The following is a 22,725-nucleotide window of genomic DNA, read 5'->3' on the forward strand; positions in this document are numbered from 1 at the left end:
CTCGGAACATCAGACTTGGGGCAAGTCCATTGACCTGATGAACTATTTGAAAGCCCAATCATTTTTTGAAAGGGAAATTTACTTTTTCTGAATATTAGAAAAACCCTTTTGACTGAGTTCTTTCAGCAAACAGATAGCTACTGGGCCATCTCCTCTTGTAGGCTGGAATTAGTAAATAATCAAAATAAAGAGCTTGCTCTCCAGATGTTAGCCATTTGAAAGGGAAGATAGTAAAACTATGAGTGTAAATGTCACAGGATGGTGAGTATGCTGAAGGAAAAATGAACTTTTCTCCAAGACGGTAAACAGATCAAGGAAGACCACTGTGAAGAGGTGGCAGCTGAGCAAGGACCTGAGGGAAGCGAATGAGTCATGTTAGTACTAAGATTAGCAACTTTTCTATGTAGGGGCTTTAAACAACACTGGTGAGGAGGCCTCTTATGCAATATAGCACACCAGAGGCACAAAGAGCAAAGGAAAATACAGGCTTTGGACCAGGGGATATAAAGTGTGACTTGATCTCTATGTACTGGTTTTGGACATTGCCTTACAGAAATTGTGCAGTGCAGCTAGTTCCAGGACAGGCTCTAAAAAAGCTGCAGAGAAACCCTGTCTCGAAAAACAAAAAAAAAAAAAAAAAAAAAGAAATTGTGCAGTGGTGAATGTAGAAAGATGTGACCGAGAAAGGCTTGTCTTTCTAAGAGATCTGGAAAGAGGGAAGTCAGACTTGGAAAGAAGAGGAGCATATCACCAAGTACATACTTGGAAGCTAGGTGTAGGGCTGGATACCTGGTTCCAGCATGTTTGGAGACAGGGCAAGCAGTTCAAAGACAAATTGAGCTTGATGCCCCACTTTTTGCCTAGGGCTGGTTCTTCCAAAATTACCCCTCTATGCTGTATCTCAGGGTTTCAGTTTCCATGTCTATAAACTGATAATCTATAAAGATTTGTTCAGCAAAATACTCAGTACAGTGCCCAGTCACTGTGAACACTCCAGGAATTCTGGAGAGTATTGGTAATAGGGAGGTGGCTACAGCCTGTGCCAGCATGCTTCGTTGACGCTGGCAAGAGCACATTAGTTTTGCAGAGACTATTTCATCAACAGATATGTGATGGGCTCTTGTGTTTTCCTTATTTTCAAGATTTCTGCCTGATTGTGATGGATGGTGTCCAAGAGCATACACATGAGGGCTTTCTTTCTTTCTTTCTTTCTTTCTTTCTTTCTTTCTTTCTTTCTTTGTTTTATGACTTTTTAGGCTTATTTATCAGTTTCAAGGTCAATGTCCCTTAAGACTTTAATGTTCACGGTCGTTGCAAAGTTTAGCAGGTTGCCAGACTCTTGGGATAGATTACGTATTAATATAAATAGTCATTGCTCTTGGGGCACTTGCTTGGGGTTGTGAGCTATTCCTGTCATTGTGGAGATCTTGTTCCCTGTGGGCCTGTGCCAATTAGCACAGCAGACATAAGTGTTCAGTTTGAATGAGCGAATCAAGAGAATAAAACTGAGAAGATACTAATTTTCTACCTGTATCATCTGTTTACATGCCACGAGGACCTTATAATTTAAATATATTTCTTTCATAAAGGGAAACAAGTTCTGTGGAGGAAAAGTTGAAATTATTTTTAAATGAAAGGAAAGAAACATCTATCTGTATTTCTAGATTATTTTCAATATAATATCTATTTTGAAAACTGTATTTTGAAAATGTTTTTGATGTTTCATATACATTTCTTTCAGGCATGTGACAGTGCAGGCTGATATATTTTTACAAGCTGAGCACTATCAATCATGTTAATTTTAAAAAGGAAAACTATGGGGTTGGGAATCTAGCTCAGTTGGTAAAATAAATGCTTTCCTTTTTCATTGTTTTTATTGAGCTATATGTTTTTCCCCACTCCGCTTCCTTCCTCCCCTCTCCCCTTCTCCCCTCTCCTGTGACCCCCACACTCCCAATTCACTAAGGAGATCTTGTCTTTTTTCACCTTCCTATGTAGATCGGTATATGTCTCTCGTAGGGTCCTCTTTGTTATCTAGGTTCTCGGGTTGTGGCCAGTCGGCTAGTTTTTCTTTGCTCTATGTCTAAAAGGCACTTATGAGTGAATACATACTATATTTGTCTTTCTGGGTCTGGGTTACCTCACTCAGTATGTTTTTTTCTAGATCCATCCATTTGCCTGCAAATTTCAAGATGTCATTATTATTTCCCTCTGTGTAGTACTTCATTGTGTAAATGTACCACATTTTCTTTATTCATTCTTCAATTGAGGGGCATCCAGGTTGTTCCCAGGTTCTGGCTATTATAAATAATGCTGCTATGAACATAGTTGAGCACATGTCCTTGTGATATGATTGAGTGTCTTTTGGGTATGTAGCCAACAGCAATATTGCTGGGTCTTGAGGTAGATTGTTTACTAATCTTCTGAGAAATTGCCATGCCGATTTCCAAAGCGGCTATACAAGTTTTCACTACCACCAGCAATGGAGGAGCTTTCTCCTTACCCCTCTCTCCAGCATAAGTGGTCATCAGTGTTTTTGATCTTGGGCATTCTTACAGGTATAAGATGGAATCTAGAGTTGTTTTGATTTGCATTTCTCTGATGGCTAAGGATATTGAGCCTTTTCTTAAGTATCTTTCAGCCATTTTAGATTCCTCTGTTGAGAGTTCTCTGTTTAGTTCTGTACTCCATTTTTTTTTTAAAGTTGGATTATTTGTTCTTTTGATGTCAGATTTCTTGAGTTCTTTGTATATTTTGGACATTAGTCCTCTGTCCAATGTGAGGTTGGTGAAGATCTTTTCCCATTCTGTAGGCTGCTGTTTTGTCTTGTTGACCGTGTCCTTTGCTTTACAGAAGCTTTTCAGTTTCAGGAGGTCCCATTTATTAATTGTTGCTCTCAGTGTCTGTGGTCTCTGTCATAGAAGTGGTCTCTGTGCCATTGCATTCAAGTGTACTTCCCAGGTTTGGTGTGGTTAGTTTTTATGGGCACCACCACTGCCTGGCTTGGACTTGAGTTTTGTGCATGGTGATAGATGTGGGTCTATTTGCATTCTATACACATTGATATTCAGTTATGCCAGCATCATTTGTTTAATATGCTTTCTTTTTTCCATTTTATATTTTTAGCTTCTTTGTCAAAAATCTGGTGTTCGTAGGTATGTGGATTGATATCTGGGTCTTCAGTTCAATTGGTCCTCCTGTCTGTTTTTATGCCAAATACCAGGCTGTTTAATCTGGGATTGTGATGCCTCCAGAAGTTCTTTTGTTGTACAGGATTGTTTTGACTATCCTGGGTTTTTTGTTTTTCCATATGAAGTTGAGTATTGTTCTTTTGAGGTCTGTGAAAAATTTTGCTGGGATTTTAATGGGCATTGCTTTGAATCTGTAGATTGGTTTTGGTAAAATTGCCATAAAATGCTTGTCTTACAACAAGCATGGGGATCTGAATTAGATCTCAGCTAGGCACAATGGTGCACAGTTGTAACCCCAGTACTGAGGAAGGAGAGAGAAGAGGATCCTGGAGCCAACTGGCCACTCAGCCTGGATGGATCAGTGAATTACTATTAGAAGTGAGAGAGCTTGCCTAAGAAAACAAGGTGGACAGCATCTGAAGAATGAAATGTCAACGAAGGTCCTATTTTCCTAAAGTACTGAATATATATTCCAAGTGTGTCCTGTTTTTGTTTTGCTTTTTGTTGTTGTTGTTTTGAGATAGGTTCTCTTTCTTTTTTCTTTTTCTTTTTCTTTTTTTTGGTTTTTCGAGACAGGGTTTCTCTGCAGCTTTTTTAGAGCCTGTCCTGGAACTAGCTCTTGTAGACCAGGCTGGCCTCGAACTCACAGAGATCCGCCTGCCTCTGCCTCCCGAGTGCTGGGATTAAAGGCGTGCGCCACCACCGCCCAGCGATAGGTTCTCTTTCTGACTGTTCAGTAACTCACTATGTAGACCAGGGTGGCCTCAAACTCATAGATCCACCTGCCTCTGCCTCCGAGGGCTGAGATTAAAGTCGTGCGCCACCAAGTCTGACTGCAGTATGCCCTGTAAAACTTCCAGGTTGCAGTCCTAGCAGCCGTGAGGCAGACTTGTCTTGAGATCACTGTCAGCATTCTCTTGAAGTACCTATCATTTGGTTTTTACTGTGTCAGAAGACATTTGTCACTTCAGATGTAAAAGAAAGAAATCTAGTGTATAATTACTGGAATTCAAGCTTGATTTCTAGTCCTCCCCTTCCTAGGGTTGCCTTCTTCCATGACTTGTCTTTACGTCTTAGCCACCCACCCCTTCATGTTTCTGGATACTGGAATCAAAGCTGTTTCCGTGTTTGTGCCATGTAACTGTGATGAGGACATAAGGTGAAACTGGAGAGGGGAGCTGTGAGCTTGAGTGGCTGGCTACCTGACCTAGGTGCTTAAAGCACCCACTTGAAAAGTTTAGCCTTTTCTATGGGGAGTCTGTTGGGTGGCTTTACATTGGCATGTGTAGTAAAATAACTTGGTCTTCTTTTTCTTAATCTGATTTATCTGGTAGTAGACATTCTCTAGAAGGCTGAGAAACACTCTTGAGTCTTTGCAAGAAAAAGAGATGCCTTCAAAGTAGAGCAGTTGAACTAGAAGTGGCTTACATGGGGATTGGAAGCAGACGTAGAACTAAGATCAATACTGGTTTACAGCTAATCTGCAGAACTGTCACATACAAATGGTTGTCTTTGTATATATTTAGTTATTTAAAAACATAACCAGAAGCCTTTTGTGGCAGTCATCTGGGTGATCACAGAGGAACTAGCCTCAGTAAAGACTTACAGTCTAAGCAGAAGCTAGATTGAGTGCCCATAAAGGGATAGGTTTGAGAAAAGTTCATGAAAAGTTTGAGGCAGAGGTTAAATTATGTGCTATGTAACCTATTTCTAAATGATCTCCTTTGACTAGACACCAGAAACAAGGTACTATTTGACACTCAGGGATATTTGAATTATTCTGAAATTTTGTTATTGTGTAGAAACCTTATTTTTCTGATGTCAGATTAATGAAACACAGGTTAAATGTGACTTTTGCCCTTTTTTAGATTCTTTAAAAGACATTTTAAAAACAGAGGCAGTAAAACATTTAAAAATTCTAGCTAGCTGTGATGTTACATGCATGTAATCCTGGCATTTGAGAAGGGGTGGTAGGTGAATCAGGAGTCAAGGTCAGTTTCTGACCAACACATGGCCCTGTCTCAAACAAAAAGAAGACTTTTTCTGTCAGTTTGTCTCTTGACTAGGAAACGGAGGCACACGGGAGGCAGATTGCTTAACTGAGGAAGCCTGGTTTTAGCTGTGGGACCGCTGTCAGCACTGGGTGTTAGTGCGCCACCTCCATTCTGTCACTAGTGCACTCACTGCCGATAGCATGGCAGTTTTGTGCGCGTTCTTCAGTTATATTCTGAATTTGACTCATTTACAGCTACTTCTAGAACTAGGCATAGCTTTTGATATATTATTAAATATCTGGAAAAAAGTGTTTCTGATCTGTGAATTTTTAAAAATTTCATATTTAGGGTGAGGTACTAAATTCTCTGTATTGTCTTCTCATTTGCTCAGTAAGTACCTACATGTCTGGTGGTGAGCATTAAATCATACTCTAGGGCTGGGGATGTAGGTCAGTAATAGAGTGCTGGTATAGCATGCCCAAGGTACCCAGCACATCAGAAGAAAAGATAGCTTTTATGTAGTACTTATTATAGTGATCAGTATTCAAGGACGACAGACAAGTTTAATTCATAAGCATGCAGGTTTATGTTGAAGATAAATTCTATATTTATAGAACTTATTTTGGTACAAGATTGGTAATAGAGAAATAGAAATCTCTTTTGGGGGGGCTGGTTTGAGTTAGGCTTTCTTTGTGTAGCCCTGGCTGTACTGAAAATAGCTCTGTAGACCAGGTTGGCCTTCAGGTCACAGAAATCTGCCTGCCTCTGCCTCCCTAGTGCTGGGTTCAAAGGTGTGCACTACCACCACCTGGCCAAATATCTGTAGAATTAAAATGTCTTTTTACAAATACATGTCCTATAATCTATTTTGTAGAAAATGGGGTTAGCTGTATGAAAAATTCTTAACAGTATTAAAATTGTTACGGTGTAATATCTTTCAAATTATTGTCATAAAAGAATCTGCCCCCTAATTATTTTAATTAGTCTTTTTGAAAAGGCATCAACATGTTTCTGTTGCATTTTAGACTGACTACCTAGCGCCTACAGCATATAAACACATTGCAATTAGTATAGTGAAGATCTCTGACCCTCAGTAATTTATTCTTAAAACCATTTGAACCAGTTCCCATCACTGGAGACAGGTGAAATGAAATTCTTTTTAGAGCTCTATATAAGCTTATAGCTCTTAAGCTTAAAAACTAGCAATAAAAAGAAAGACATAGCCTCTCATCTGTTGTGTTTCTAAGGATGAATTTTTCAATTAAAGTAGAATCTTGCCTGTTAGATCTTACAACAGTAAAAAGTGAGCTGTGTACATAATTTGTTAAAGAACTTTTTTTTTTTACTAAAAATGTTGCTTTTTCTGCTTCATTCTTTAGAACATTTGGTTTGTGCTAAAAGTTTTAGCTGACTTGAGAGAGAGAGTGTGTGTGTGTGTAGGTGTAGTGATAATGTCTAACATGGAGGTCCTTGACTTAATCCCCAAACTTAATAACTATTACTTAAATACTACTGGCCCTAAACTAGGACCTTTACACACATTGTCTCACTTAAATTTTATATATTTTTTGAGAAACACTGTAGTCATTTTATGTTTAAGAAAAACTGACACTTAAGAAGTTATATAACTTACACTCAGCCAGGTATGGTTGTTTATGCCTGTTATACCCATACTGGGGCAGCAAAAGTAATGGAATTGGACATTTAGAGCCAGTTTTTACCTATGTAGGAGTTGATGCCAGTCTGGATTACATGTTAGAACCCTGTCTCAAAACACAACAACGTCTTAGGGTTTTTATTGCTGTGAAGAGACACCATGACCAGGGTAACTCTTATAAAGGAAAACATTTAATTGGGTTGGCTTACAGTTCAAAGGTTCAGTCCATTATCATCCTGATGGGACATGGTGCTGGAGAAGTAGCTGAGAGTCCTACATCTTGCAGGCAACAGGAAGTGGTCTGAGAACTTGGCAGTGTCTTGAGCATATATGAGACCTCAAAGCCCACCTCCTCAGTGACACATACTTGCTCCAAGAAGGTCATGCCTACTCCAGCCAAGACACATGTAATTGTGCCACTCCCTTTGGTTGCCATTTTCTTTCAAACCACCACAAACAACAACAAAAATTCTCATAGTAAATACTTGAAGGATCTAGGATTCTAACTGACCTAATTGACTTTCTTACTGCCTGCTATATGTTGTTTATGCCATATTGGTTTTCACAGCTGATTCTTATAACAAACTTCTTTGTTTTGACAATCTTTCTTATGCTAGCATAAATGTATAAATACATACATACGAGATACCAGAAGCCTACATGCCAGTATGTTGTACATATTTCTGGATGCTGAGTTTGTTTTTTTTAATTTAAAATGAAATTTTAAATTTTATTTCTATTTATCTGTATGTATGTTTTATAAGCAAAAGCATGTTGTATGTGTAATAAACTTTTTATGATATATGCTGAGTTTACTATAGTTGAGATGTTGTAACTGACTTGCAATATGTATTGCTTATTTATAGGTCAATCAGCCTTATTTCCTCAGTGGAAATTTAGTCACTATGATGTGGTAGTTGGTGTGTTATCAGCTCGAAATAACCATGAACTTCGAAATGTGATAAGAAACACCTGGCTGAAGCATTTGCTGCAGCACCCTACTTTAAGCCAACGGTAGGTTTTCTGAATTACTCTTGTCTGTTTCAAGAACTGAAAACAAACAAACAAAAAACCCTTAGTTTTAAAAGTCAAATATTGGGACTGAAGAGATGACTTGGTGGTTAAGAGCACTGGCTGTCTTCCTGAGAAGCTGGGTTCAGTTCCCAGCACCTGCATGATGACTCACACCTATCTGTAACTCTAGTTCCAGAGGATCTAATTTCCTTTCTGGTCTATGTGAGCTTTGCACACATGTGGTTCTCAGACATACATGTAGAGAAAACACTCATACATGTTGAGTGATGTTTTACTCTTTTGGCTTTTGGGGGGGCCCACTACCCATCTCCCAAATAAATCACACAAGGAGGTTTATTTTTAGTTAGGAATGCCCAGCCTTAGCTTGGCTTGTTTCTTGCCAGCTTTTTTTTTTTTTTTTTTTTTTTTTTTTTTTTTTTTTTTTTTTTTCCCCCGAGACAGGGTTTCTCTGCAGCTTTAGAGCCTGTCCTGGAGCTAGCTCTTGTAGACCAGGCTGGTCTCGAACTCACAGAGATCCGCCTGCCTCTGCCTCCCGAGTGCTGGGATTAAAGGAGTGCGCCACCACCGCCCGGCTTTTGCCAGCTTTTCTTAATTTAAATTATCCCCACTATCTTTTGCATCTGGGCTGTCTCCTCTTTTACTTCTGCAGTATCTTACTTACACTCTGACTCTGACTGGCCGGCTGGCCTCTAGCATCCTTGTCCTCCTTTCTCCTTCTGTTTACTCTCTGCCAGCCCCGCCTAGCCCAGCCCCTGCCTCGCTATTGGCGGTCAGCTCTTTATTAGACCATCAGGTGTTTCAGTCAGGCAAAGACTCACAGCTTCACAGAGATAAACAAAAGCAACACATCTTTACATCATTAAACAAATGTTCCACAGCATACACAAAAGTAACACACCTTAAAATAATATTCCCCAACACATACATGTAAAATAAACAGGAGACACTGATTTAGAAACATGGCTCTTTTGGGAGAAATAACCACTTCCTTCTGAGTCTTAGAGGAAAGTTTTATCAAGATGTTAAGCCAGAAGGCACTTGAAAGAATATGTTTTCGGGTTGGCATCCTAGATTATTTTCAGTAACCTCACATCTTCAGTCGTGTAGTATTTTAATGGCATAATGATGGTGTGCATGGCATGCCATCACAGTCTCCTACCACCCTCCCAGAACTGGGCTGTGCACTGCCTCTCCTGCTCATAATAGTTGGCCCAGCTGGTGTTCAGGAATGGTTGGGCATGAATGGTTAGCGTGGAAAGTGAGAGCAAGAAAAACCAACATAAACTATGATTTTGGTCTGAGCAGTTGATGACGAGTTCTCGTTGGGCATGACAGAAAAGACTACTGGAACTTGAGTTCTTGAGGTGGTTCTGTGGCCTTTCCCCGGCTATACAGTCATGTACTAAGAGTGAACATCTCTTAAGACTGGTGAAGAACTGAGGGGAGAGGCATGGGGCTGAGCTACCTAGGATTGGAAGACACGAAGTCTGTAGCAGAAAAAGTTCTCTTGGGGTTGTAGTAAACCATCACTTTCTTGGTTGGCTGTTGAGGTAAATTGCAGTTGGTAATTTTCTTGTCACCGACAGTGAACATGTATAGATTTCCTATCTTCCTCATGGCAGCTTCCATTCCTCTTCCTGGTAGGTTTCCTTAGTACATGACCACAATAATAAATCCTGTACCTAGCAAGGAAAGACCTCAGATCCACCTTCAGAGCTTGACTTCCAGTAGTTTTTGCTGTCATGCCCAGTAAGACGTGCCACCAACTTCTCAGACCAAAATCATGGTGTTATGTTGGTTTCCCTTGCTTTTACTTCCCATGCCAACCAAGCTCATATGTCAGACTTCTCACACCCTTTACCCCTGCCTTCCTTACCTGTATTCTACCTTTTCCTGTCACTTGTATTGTTGCAGAAGTCCCCTGTATGGATTGCTTGCTTTGTCTTAGTCCTATTCCACATTATATTTTCCATATAGCTGCCAGACCAAAATGATCCTCTTAAGATTAGTCCAATTTTGTTAATTCTCTATTCATAACTTCCATTGATACTTGGGTGTGTATGTGTGCGCACGCATGCATGTGTGTGCTCCTGCCTGTTTCTGTTGTCTTTTCTTTCTCAGAATAAAATCCTATCAGGCATAGATAGGAGGTTAAGGTCATCCTCAGCTGTATACTAAGTTTGATGCTAGTCTTAACTAATGACACTTGTCTCTAAATAAATAAGTATAATAAAATAAAAATCCCAAATTATGGTAGTCATTGACCTTGTCTACATCACCTTCTCCTATGTAAGTCAATTTACTGTGTTTTCCTCACGCCCCTGGATTGATTTTTTTAATGCATACAAAATAATGTTGATTTTTATTATAATATTTTCATAAGTTTGTCATTGTACTTTGCCCATACTTACCCTCACCCTCTCATCCTTCCTGTGATTCCATCCTTTTGCTTTCATGTCACACCACACACACACACACACACACACACACACACCTACCTAGATTCTGCATGTGAGAAAAGCGTATTGTGTCGTCTTTCCCATTCCCCATACCCCTCCTCCCAATGTTGACTATTCAGGCTTCCTCTTCAGAGGCCTTGCCCTCACTTGGACCACCTTTTCACTGAATGTCTTTATGGTAGATGTTACCTTAGCTCACAGTCTCAGATTAAATAGCACTCTACTTCTTTTCTCCCGTCTTCCCTTGCTCGACTTTATTATTACACACATTACCAACTAGCATGTGTAATACATTTATAAGTTATTCGTCATTTCCCACTAGGAAGTAGGCTGTTTGTTTTTGTTTTCTGTACTGATAGAATTCCAGTATCTACAACCTATCCTGTCAATGAGTGAGGTACTCAACAATGAAGACCTCAGAACTAAAAATAATCAGTATAATTTATAGCAGTAATTCATTTGCCTTTGTAGCAGTTATTTAAATGTAGTAAGCTTGTGTTTGTTTTTCTGAAGATAATGGATTGTCTACATAAGAAGAGATTGAAGCCCAAAAATAACTTTCTAGTGCATAATAGTTATATGGATTTAGTAAGGTTATTTAAGATAGCTAAAAAAAATGATGAGTGTATGTAATTTAGTTACCATATTCACTCATGTCTGTATGTACCTTTATTACAAATGCTAATTGTCTACCTAGGTGTTCCCACCCAGCTGCCCAGTAGAAAGATGTAGTGATGAGCTGTGGACGGCTTCCCGACACCCGGCTCCTGGCCGCCGGCTAGCTTATGCCCCAAAATAACAACACACAAATTGTATTCTTTTAAACACTGCCTGGCCCATTATTTATAGCCTCTTATTGTCTAATTCTCACATCTTGCTTTAACCCATTTCTAATAATCTGTGTAGCACCACGAAGTGGTGTCTTACCGGGAAAGATTCAGGACGTCTGACCTGGTGGCTGGCTTCATGGCATCTCTCAGAGAGGAGAGGCATGGCATCTGCCCCAGAGAGCAGAGGCATGGCGATTTATTAACTTAGGAGAGGCGTGGCATCTGACTGAGCCATCTACCTCACTTCCTTCTTCCTGTTCTGTCTACTCCACCCACCTAAGGGCTGGCCAAAGCAGTTTGTTTATTAGCCAATGAGAATCCTCCATCAGAAAGAGATGATGCATTCTGTGGTTATGGCATCCTTTGATAGCTGTGTTTTATTAAAGGAGTCACACTCAGCTTTATTTATGAGGACTGTTTGTTTCTAAGCCTCTGTGATAGGCTGTAATTTGTCACTTTAATGTATTTATTGTTCTAAGCAGGTCATGCACAATGAGAGTTAAAACACAGAGGTGCAGTAGAGCTGGAGTCTAGGGGCCTTGGATGTAGAACTAGGTGTAGTAGTGCAGTGTAGGATACAATGGGGATACCTGCAGAATAGCCTGGAATGGGACTAGAGAGCTGGCTCAGCAGTTAGGAATGCTGTTCTTCCAGAGAAACCTGAGTTCTCAGCCCTGCACCTTTATCAGCTGCCTTGCAACTACCTGGAATTCCAGCTCCAGGAAATCAACTCCTTCTTCTGGCTGCTGCAGGCACACTCAGGCAGCATAGGTGCCAAGCGCGCACACACATACATGCAGACAGACAGACAGAATGTGATAAAATTCAGTCTTTTTTTTTTTTTTTTTTTTTTTTGAGACAGGGTTTCTCTGAGTAACAGTCCTAGCTGTCCTGGAACTAACTCTTGTAGACCAGGTTGGCCTCAAACTCACGAACTCGCAGAGATCCACCTGCCTCTGCCTCCCGAGTGCTGGGATTAAATACGTCCACTGCCACTACCTGGCCAAAAAAAAAAAAAAAAACCTTTTTAAAATATCTGGGGTGCTTGAGAAGCACCAGTCATATGTAACCTGGGGGCCGTTGAAAGTGTTAGAGCAGGGGCGCTTAGGGAAGAAGGAGAGAGGGAGAAGACTGTGAGGGAGGGGCAGGAAGAGAGGCCTGTGGCTGTAGAGGAGTCCTGGTGCTGCTGAGGAATGTGACTCCTGAGCAGTGATCTCACCAGAGGATGTGGGAGGAGCAGGTACATCAGTAAGGGCTGACTGTCTGACATGGAGAGCTGTGAAGTCCCCAGTCAGGGTGCTGAGTACTGGACAAGAAGCTCAGCAGAGCATGTGTTTGAGCTCAGGTGCCCACAGGCTGGAGTGTCCTCTGGAAATGGTTATTAAATGGCTCTCTGTAAAAGAGGCTGCTCATATGTACACAGGTTTATCATAATTTTATTGATAGAAAGATGTAGCACATAGTTGATAGGTAATAACATTTATGCACTGCTCTATAAAGTTAGTCAATTCTATTTGGCCAGCTAATTCATAGAATGCTTCTGTTTTGCCAGGATATTAGATCCGTAACAAACTTATTACTGGAATCAGCAAAGGCATATAGCTGTGAGGTAAATATTTCACGTTAAAGAATAAGACTTAAGGCTGGAGATATGGCTCAGTGAGTACCTACCTATGTTCAGTTACCAGCACCAGCATGGCAGCTCACAACTGTCTGTAACTCCAGTCCCAGGGGACCCACTACCCTCTTCTGATCTCCATGAGAACGCACACATGTGGCACATGGATGTACATACAGGCAAAACACTCCTACATGTATAAAAATAAGAAAAAAAGGATCAAAAAAAAAAAACTTTTGAAAGTAAGACTAAAGTGTTTACTAAGATATCTCAGTACTTTCTTCTCAATCAATGAAGTCAGTGACTTTGAATCAGGTAATAGTTTTTGGACATTGAAAAAGTACTATTCACATAAGATCTATTATACTTAGTTTTAATCTGCGTGACTAACATTTTCTTATACTTTCAGGATAGACAAACAGTGATACAAAAAGTCTAGACCTTATTTATATTACTGTTGATTTCTGTGGTTTAAATATTTTCACCAAGGCTAATTTCAAACAGCTACTGTGACACAGCTGGGTGTGAACTATGAAAAGAGTATACCGTATACCATAAATATTCTATCAAACAGATAAAAGAATGGGGAGCTTGAGTATTCCCTTGTTTTAAATATATGTTTCTGTAGTTTTTTTTTTTTTTTTTTTTTTTTTTTTTGGTTTTTCGAGACAGGGTTTCTCTGTGGCTTTGGAGCCTGTCCTGGAACTAGCTCTTGTAGACCAGGCTGGTCTCGAACTCACAGAGATCCGCCTGCCTCTGCCTCCCGAGTGCTGGGATTAAAGGCGTGCGCCACCACCGCCCGGCATGTTTCTGTAGTTTAATAAACACTGTACTTAACCATTTACAAAATTCCTGAAAATTTGACAACTAGCTCTCATAAGCCAGCACTTCAGAACTCAGCTTCCTGTGGGTATTCTAGATGCCAAAGAACTTGAGGATTGATTACTCTAAGGATGAGTCTACACTAGATGTGCTAGTTCAAGAATCATTCTTGTACCATTTACAGCCTTAGGAATAAGTTAGTGTTGTCAGAGGATATGGAGTAAGAAGAATGAGCAGACCAAGAAGAGATGAAGGGCAAAAAAGCTTGGGTAACAAGTCACACAAGGCGAGAGCAGCAGGGACCTCCTCTTAGAAATACTAGTCCAGCAAGAGAAAAGGAAAGTTCCAAATGCAGTTCTGAGAAGCTGATATTACTGTGATCTGCTGTAGCTGGCATGAGCATTTGCTGGTAGCCAGGACAAACATTTACAGTTGCTTTAGTACTACAGAAGAGGACTCATATAAAGGCATTCAGTAGTTAGCAGCCCTTAGGTTGCAAGTCCCTTCCTTTTGTTAGGCTAGAAAAATAAAGTTAGAGAATAGTCTCAAAGGTCTGAAATGAGTATGAGGAAATGGCTCCATGTGAAATGAATCCATAACTGATGTTAATTTCCCCTCTCAGTGTGCTTGTGAAGTTCATCATAGGTGCTCGTGGCTGTGAAGTGCCTGTGGAAGACAGGGAGGATCCTTACTCCTGCCGGCTGCTCAACATCACCAACCCAGGTGCGTTGTCCTCCAGACTGCCATCTGTGTTTGTTGTCAAGCAAAAGGTGCTAAAGTTTATGGAAGAGAGTCTATTTTTAACCAACTAAATATTTGTCATCAAAATTTGTATTCCAGCCTTTTTGAGAGATGGACTAGTCACTCAGGGAGTCTTTGGGATTCTTTACTGACAATTTCAGGGCTGACCAGTATATTCTTCAGTATGACTTAGTGCATCTAGAGAATTAGATTATTTATAGATTGCTGAATTTTGAACTTTTGGGAAATGTTGACTTTACCCATTAATTTATAATAACCATGATACAAATATTGTGAGTTGACTTTGATTTTGAATCAAAAATCAAGTGTAACTAGATGTTTCTTTCCCACCCACCAGTTCCCGAATAATCACTCAGAGACTTAATATTAATTATAAATGTTTGGCCAATAGCTCAGGTTTATTACTAGCTAGCTCTAACATTTAATTTAACCCATTTCTATTAATATATTGCCATGTGGCCCATGGCTCACCAGTGCTGTGGCATGTTGCTCCTTGGGCAGCTGCTGGTGTCTCCCAGACTCTGCCCTTCTTCACTTGTATCTCTGCTTGGATTTCTTGCCTGACTCTATCTTGCCTTGTCATAAGCCAAAGCACCTTTATGAACAACACATGTTCATAGTGTACAGAAGACATCCCACAGCAACCAGGTGATGTGGCAAATGCCTGGAATCCCACCATTGGGGAACCAGAAATGGGAAGATCACTTCTGCTTGGGAATCAGCCTGGGCAATATATCAAGAACATGGAAAAAAAAAAAAAAAAAAAAAAAAAAAGAAGAAGAAGAAGAAATTTTTGGTTTTTTTTTTTTTTTTTTTTTTTTGGTTTTTCGAGACAGGGTTTCTCTGTGGCTTTGGAGCCTGTCCTGGAACTAGCTCTTGTAGACCAGGCTGGTCTCGAACTCACAGAGATCCGCCTGCCTCTGCCTCCCGAGTGCTGGGATTAAAGGCGTGCGCCACCACCGCCCGGCCAGAAGAAGAAATTTTAAGAGGTTAAAAGTCATGGACTATTGACTAAGTTTCTGCAAAAGAAACAAGAAAAAGTTTGAATTACTAAAAATTATTTTATATTCCTTATAATTAAGTTTGTGATAATCTGGATAAGGATGCAGAAAGCTGATGCTAATGAGGGTTCCATGTTGTCAGGGAGGCTGTAATTACTCTTTTTTTTAAAGATTTTATTTATTTATATGTATACAACAATCTGCCTCCATGTATGCCTGCAGGCCAGATGAGGGCGCCAGATCTCATTACAGATGGTTGTGAGCCACCATGTGGTTGCTGTGAATTGAACTCAGGTCCTCTGGAAGAACAGTCTTAACCGCTGAGCCATCTCTCCAGCCCCATGTTACTGCTCTTTATTAGCATTCCCATGGTGTTCAGCTGCAGTTCTAAAGGAGGCTTCCAAATCTGTCGCGTGTGCTGGTCTGTTTTAAAGTTTATCAGTCTTCACAGTTACATGTATCTCACTTTTTGAGGTGTGATCATACACAGGTGTGGGCTGAAAATCTGTGGCTCTAAAGCCAGCTCTGCCATGTTAGCTTTGTGGCCTCCTGAGTCTGTACTTCATCATCTGTAAGAAAGTGATAAAGTGTATAATTGCGCGTGCTTTAATTGCAGCCTTAGGGAGGCAGGAATATTGCCATAAGTTTGAGATCAATCTGCCTACAAAATGAGTTCCAGGTCAGCCTGATTTACAGAGTGCTATTTAAAAAAATAGAAAGAAAGAAAGAAAAAGAAAGAAAGGAAGAAAAGAAAGAAAAGTAGTCTCATGGAGACGAGTACAGGGGTGAAGTAAATGATAGAACATTTAGTGTAGGTTCTGGAACTCCATAGAGACTTTGTACTGAAGAGCCTGCCTTTTTCATAGATTGGATTTCTGCCCACTTTTTCAATAAATTAAGCATATATTCTAGACTTTATCATAAAGCAGAGGTTTTGTAGACAAAATTATACATATATTTGTGTTCTTCTGAGGAGAGGTTCCATTAGCTTTTAGTAGAGAGCATAGGATCGTAACCTCATCAGATGTGTTGTTACTAATGTAGTAGCCTACAGAAATTAAAACAGGACAACCACATACAGAAACATTACACAGGGCTGGAGGGATAGCCCACTGACACAGTGTCTGCCTAGCAGTATGCAGCCCTGGTCCCATCCCCAGCACTTGTTACCTGGAACTTACCATCTTAATTGCTTATTGATAGTGGAGGGGTAAATGCTTCATTAATAGAACACTTTCATCATTTAATACATAGTTTTTAAAACTGCACTGTTTAATGTAGGTATATCTTATTACCCCCTGAGCATTTGGGTTATTTCAGTATCTAAAGGTCATGAACATTAATCCTGCTGCTGTGTGTCTAGAAGGTTTGATTAATGGCTGCTGTCAAAGCAACAAGATTTCCTGCTCCAGGTAGCTTGAACTTAAGGTACATTTGTTTAAGGTAAAGAAAGTCTAAGAATGACTTGACCTCCTGTTTTTAATAGACATGCTTCTTTCTACTTTAGATGCCTTTTGTCTCCTGAATATACTAAAGAGAAAAACTTGCTGTCTTCCATTCTGGATGCTGACAGTGCTCTCTAGCTCCTGGCAAAAAAAATTCTGTCCCTTTTTGCCCTCTACATCTCATGTCTATTAACAAGAAGGAGGCAGCATTTTCTGTTAATCTCCTTCATTTTATTGAAGATCTTTTTAAGTATAAGATACCTTCTAGGGACTAAAGTGAGGGACCTAAGTATGTACAAGATAGGGCTATATTCTAGTCTCTGTAAAGCAGGGCTGTCTTTCTTAGAATATCAGTGAACTTGGTAAATTCTGTCAAAGCAGAATTTTGTGTTAATTGTGTTATTTTGAGGAGTGGGATTCAGTGGTTTTCAGTGAGCTCTGCAGTGTCAAGAACCAACCCCAGGGACTTGTGTGTATTGGGCAGGTCAGCTTCACCACTGAATTGGACTCTCAGCCCTGATACCAATGTAGAGACTGGCTATAGTCTGTACATGTGCTTTATAAGTACATGTGTGTACACACATCGATTTTACCTGGCTGGGTCATCAGCAGGGTTTAAAAACTACAGAGAACTTTGTCTTTAAAGTAGGTTTTGTATTTCTCAAACAATTTTTGACAAATAAGCCGTATTGTCTTATCATCTAATCTATCCTGGTTCTTTTATTGTAATTAGAAAAGTTACTTGAAAAGGATTATTGACTGGAGATATTGGCTCTCTGGTAGAGTACTTGCTTAACATGAGTGAAGCCCAGGTTCAGTTCCCAGTTCTGGAGAAAAAAGGACAGTTCGGGGTACTGTTATAAAAAGAGCTCTGACTTGTGAGTCATTAAACATGGGTCTGATTCCCGATTGCATCACTTTGTGACTTGGGGACGCTTACTCAGTGTCCCTTAGGGTTATAGAGTCTAACCTGGTAGGTGACATAACGCTCCTCCCAAAAGGGAAGTGGTGTGTGTAGATGTGATGGGCAGTGTAGAGTAGGTGCTCAGAATCTGCTTAATTTACTTATCTGCCATAAATATTTTATAGAAGTTTCTCAATGTTGTTCGAAGTGATTTCATTTACTCCTATACCGCAGTGGTTTCCATACATACTGATGGAGGAGTGTCTATGTGTTACTTTCATTATTAATAAAGAAACTGCCTTGGCCCTTTAAGAGACAGAAAATTAGTTAGGCGGAGTAGACAGAACAGAATGCTGGGTAGAAGGCAAGGGGCAGACGCTTCAGGCAATCACCATAGTGAGTTACCATGCTTCTCCTCTCTGAGATGGATGCAGGTTAAGACCTCTCCTGGTTAGCCACCCCTAGTGGTGCTATATAAATTACTAAATATGGGTTAAAGCAAGATATGAGAATCAACCAATAAGAAGCTACAGATAACGGGCCAGGGGCCAGGCAGTATTTAAATGAATACAGTTTCCGTGTAATTATTTTGGGTAAAGCTAGCCTGGTGGCGGGACACAGCCTGCCGTTCCTTCTACAATATACCATAAACTTTCAAATTGCTTAATAAGAAGTAGCATTTTTAAAACTTGAAGGGCAAGATCAAATTTTCTAATCATTTTTACTATACTAAGTACTTTAATAATGTTTAATAGTGTTTATCCAGGCCTTCCGTGTAGATACCTTGTAGTTGACTTACATTATTTACCTATGGGATGTTGTATGTGTTTGCACATGTGTGTGTGCAGAAGTCTGGATTTTATCTGATGACATAATACCCTATTCTTTTTGCTTGTTTAGTTTTGAATCAAGAAATCGAGGCCTTCAACTTCCCTGAAGATACTTCTTCATTCAGACTCTCTGAAGACCAAGTTGTCAGCGTGAGCTTCCGAGTTCTCTACCCAATTGTGATTACCAGTCTTGGAGTGTTCTATGATGCCAGTGACATTGGTTTTCAGAGGAACATCACCGTCAAGTTGTATCAGGCAGAGCAGGAGGTGTGTATTGGCATGTACAGGATTTTTCCAGTTTTTCTTCTTTAGAAACTTTTCCTTATTGCCCTAAATAGATTGAAAGACTGAATCTTCTCCATGGTTGGGTGGCTTCCATCTTTCTTCCTGTATTGGTTGAAGTTAAATATGTTGCATTATAATGCTGGTTTGGGGAGAGATTACCATAGATAGATGAATTATATGTGCAGAAGGAAAAGTAGGACTAGATTAGGAATTCAAACCTAAATTCCCCATAGCTTCATTAACAAAGGTGTCAGAAACATGAGCTGAAGAGAAGACAGTCTTTTCAAAAGTGATGCTAATTGTATGGCCACCTGCAAAAGAATAAAATTAGATCCATATCTTTTACTTTACACAAAAAAAATCAGTTCAAACTGGATTAGAAACCACATAGAGTCTGATTATATATGAAAGCTTGGCCGATAGTGTAGGCTTGTTTCTAACTAGCTCTTATAACTTAAAGTAACTCATGTCTTTTAATCCGCGTTCTTTGATGTGACTTGTTTTCCTTTACTTTGTAATGCTCATGTTGCTTGCTCTATAGTCCTGCTGTCTCCTCCCTTCTTTTGCTCAGCGTTCTCTCTGCCCCCAAAATCCTGCCTGACTATTGGCTTTTTAGCTTTTTATTAAACCAATCACAGTGACTCATCTTCACACAGTGTAAAGGAATATTTCATAACAGTGGGTGAGCTAAATGCTACTGTAGGACCAGGGACATAAGAGGGTAAATAATAAACCAAAATGAAATATGTATGAAAACACCATATGGAAACCTATTACTTTGTTAAATGATAGTTTTTCTTTCATTTCTTTTTTTTTTTTTAATGTCTGCTTACTCTAAGCCCTTGTGGGTTTCTGCCTTGGTAGTATTGTCTTTTCTGTTGACATAGGTTTTTCTTTTATGCTTAGCAACTAGTAACTCCAGATACTCTGGATGATCTATTGTGAGACCTCTCAATACATCTTTAAACGAGAATCCATTTCTCTCTTCATGTTTTGAAGTAGCAAACAGTTAAGTTGGCTGGAGGATTCTAAACTGTTCCTTGCAGTGGACAACAGTTCAAATCCTGCTTGGCTCTTTTTGCTCTTACTTGGGCTGCCTGGGTTCTGCTTCCAATGTGTCTCATGGATCAGTCTCAGATTGGGCAAAATTTATGGGAAGAAATTAAAGTTCACCCTTCCTCCCCTCTCTTCCTCCCTTTCCTTTCCCTCCTCCACCTCTGTATGTATGTGTGAGAACTTTCCTTGCTTGTGAGTTTTCCTTGTAACTGTTTTTATCCTGTGTCCTCTGATTTTTTAAGTTGGTATAGAATTGTATCTTTAATGAAGAACACTAAGGGAAGATGGAATAGACCCAGTTTCCCTTTTTTCCATGGTTTGATTCTGTTCCACGTTTTACATGTGTTTGAATTCCAGTTTCATTCACGTCTTTGTTGTTGTTGCTCACTGGTCTGTTTTTGTTTTTGAGATGGGACAGCCCAGGTTGCCCTTAAACTTGAAATCCTCTTGTCTTAGCCTCCTAAGTGTTGGATTGCAGGTGGGTATCATCATATCTGGCTAAGATGTTTTTTATGTTTTACAGAGTTCATCATTGTTATCTATAGATAATAATTGGCCTGCTATTACTAGAAGCTCCTTTTCAATTTTTGTTGACTGGTTGGTTGGTTTGTTTTGTTGAAATCAAACAAGGTCAATCACAGAACTGTAATGCCAGTGTTCAGGAGTCAGAGGTAGGAGGATTTCCACAAGTTCAAGGCCCGTCTAGTCAATAAAGCTATTTCCAGGCCAGCCAGGGCTATATAGCTAGATCCTCTTTCCTCTCTCTCTTCCTTCCTATGCCCACTGAGTCCAATTAATGCTGATTATGTGAACATGGGCTTGGGGCCATCTGCTGGGGGACCATGGTGGACCATGGAGAACCTACCAGTGGTCATTCTTCAAAAGAAAAGTGAGTCTCCCTCACAGCTATCAAATTCCAGTAGCTCCACAGTTAAAGGTGGAACTTCAGAACCTCCTCCCTGTCCTGTGATAGAATCTTTTTATTATTATTATTTATATTTTATGTGTGAGTACTCTGCATATATACCTGCATGCCAGAAGAGGATATCAGATCCTATTATAGATGGTTGTGAGCCACCACATGGTTGCTGGGAACTGAACCCAGGTCTTCTGGAAGAGCAGTCAGTGCTTTTATCTGCTGAGCCATCTCTCTAGCTTTAACCCCACCCCCATTCCTGTGATAGACTCTTTAACTGACTTGGTCTTGAGCAGGTCTTGTGTCAGTAACCACTGTTGTGAGTTTTGTGTGCAACAGTCATGTCATGTCCAGAGGACAGCATTTGACAGCATTCTTCCCAGTGGTCTAGCTCTTCCACAGTGTTCCTGAGTTGTCTTTCTTTCCGTTCAGGAATGCTGACATCATCCTCAAACTCCAGCACTAGGGAAGCTGAGCTTGAAGATCATAAGTATAAGGGCAACCATAATCAAATAATTGTCTTAAAAAATAATAAAATTGGGGCTGGAGAGATGGCTCATTGGTTAAGAGCACTATGAGTGCTCTTCCAGAGCACCTGGGTTCAATTTCCAGTACCCACATGGCAGCTCACAACTGTCTGTAATTCCAGTTCCAGGGAACCCGATACCCATGACAAAACACCAATGTACATAGACATACAGACAGACAGATAAATAGAATTGCTAATGCTACTAGCAATGTTAATAAAAGATTAAATGTCTGTTTTGCAATTTGTCCTATTTTTACTCCACCTAAAGAATGTCTGGTTTGTGGACTGGAGGGATGGCTAAATGGTTAAGAGCACTAGTTATTCTTACCAGAAATCCTGAGTTCAATTTCTTGCACCCACATGGTGGCTCACAACCATCTATAACTGTAGCCCTATTTGATGCCTCTTGCACTCTTCTGGTGTGCAAATGTACATGTAGACAAAATACCCATATACATAAATAAATCTTTCTTTTAAAAAAAAAGAATATCTGGGGCCGGAGAGATGGCTCAGTGGTTAAGAGCATTGCCTGCTCTTCCAAAGGTCCTGAGTTCAATTCCCGGAAACCACATGGTGGCTCACAACCATCTCTAAAGAGGTCTGGTGCTCTCTTCTGGCCTTCAGACATGCACACAGACAGAATATTGTATACATAATAAATAAATATTAAAAAAGAATATCTGGTTTGTTAATAAGTTGATAGACATAAATTTAAGAGAAAGAAGACACATTATAGTCATGATTTCAGTGGGAATTTCTTTATCCAGTTACTGGATTGTAGCAGTCTTATTACTGTGGTAAAAGTTAAAAAAAAAAAAAGATTTTGTGGAAGGCTGCAGCGTAGCTCAGTGGTAGAGTACTTACTGAGCATTTGCCTGAAAGAAATGGGAAAGCACAAAGAAAAACAATACATATCCTAAGAGCCGTCCTCTTCTCTTCCCTCTTGTGGTTTCTGTGTTCTCTTCTGAAAGTCCTTTTGAAGGATTCCCATGTACATTGGTTTTCCATGTGAACTTTCAGTTTGTTCTTGGGTATATATGGGGGGGATATTAAAATATGTTGGTTCAATTTAGTGAAAACACTCATTTCCTTTAATACATTTCATGTCAAGTTTTTAAAGGTTTTTAAAGTTTTTTAGGTTTTTAAAGACTGTATAAATATATAATGTTTAAATCATAGTTTATCTTAATAATTTCATTCAGGCCTGTTGGCAAACCAAATCCCAGCTGCTTGGGAAGCTGAGGCAGGAGGATCAAAAGTATCTTAGCAACTTAGCAAGACACTGTCTTAAGAGAGGACTGTGCCCCCTGCAGATAGTGCAGTGCTTATCTAGCATGCGAAGGGTTGTCAGCTGAATCCCTAGAGCAGTAAAACAGTAATATAGTAATCTA

The 22,725-nt window shown here is 39.9% G+C and overlaps 1 protein-coding gene across 2 annotated transcripts in view; it reads left to right on the forward strand.

Annotated features, from left to right (window-relative positions):
* Nucleotides 1-22,725, forward strand: part of B3galnt2 (beta-1,3-N-acetylgalactosaminyltransferase 2) — a 40,461-nt gene that overhangs the window by 2,027 nt on the left and 15,709 nt on the right. For both annotated transcript variants that reach the window (XM_038335450.1, XM_038335451.1), the window contains exons 2-4: nucleotides 7,709-7,856; nucleotides 14,229-14,329; nucleotides 18,619-18,815. In XM_038335450.1, coding sequence (XP_038191378.1) covers nucleotides 7,709-7,856; nucleotides 14,229-14,329; nucleotides 18,619-18,815 — 446 coding nt within the window. The remainder of the gene's footprint in view (nucleotides 1-7,708; nucleotides 7,857-14,228; nucleotides 14,330-18,618; nucleotides 18,816-22,725) is intronic.

The sequence above is a fragment of the Arvicola amphibius genome, chromosome 6 (genome assembly GCF_903992535.2).
Source record: "Arvicola amphibius chromosome 6, mArvAmp1.2, whole genome shotgun sequence".
In the NCBI taxonomy this organism is placed as follows: Eukaryota; Metazoa; Chordata; class Mammalia; order Rodentia; family Cricetidae; genus Arvicola; species Arvicola amphibius.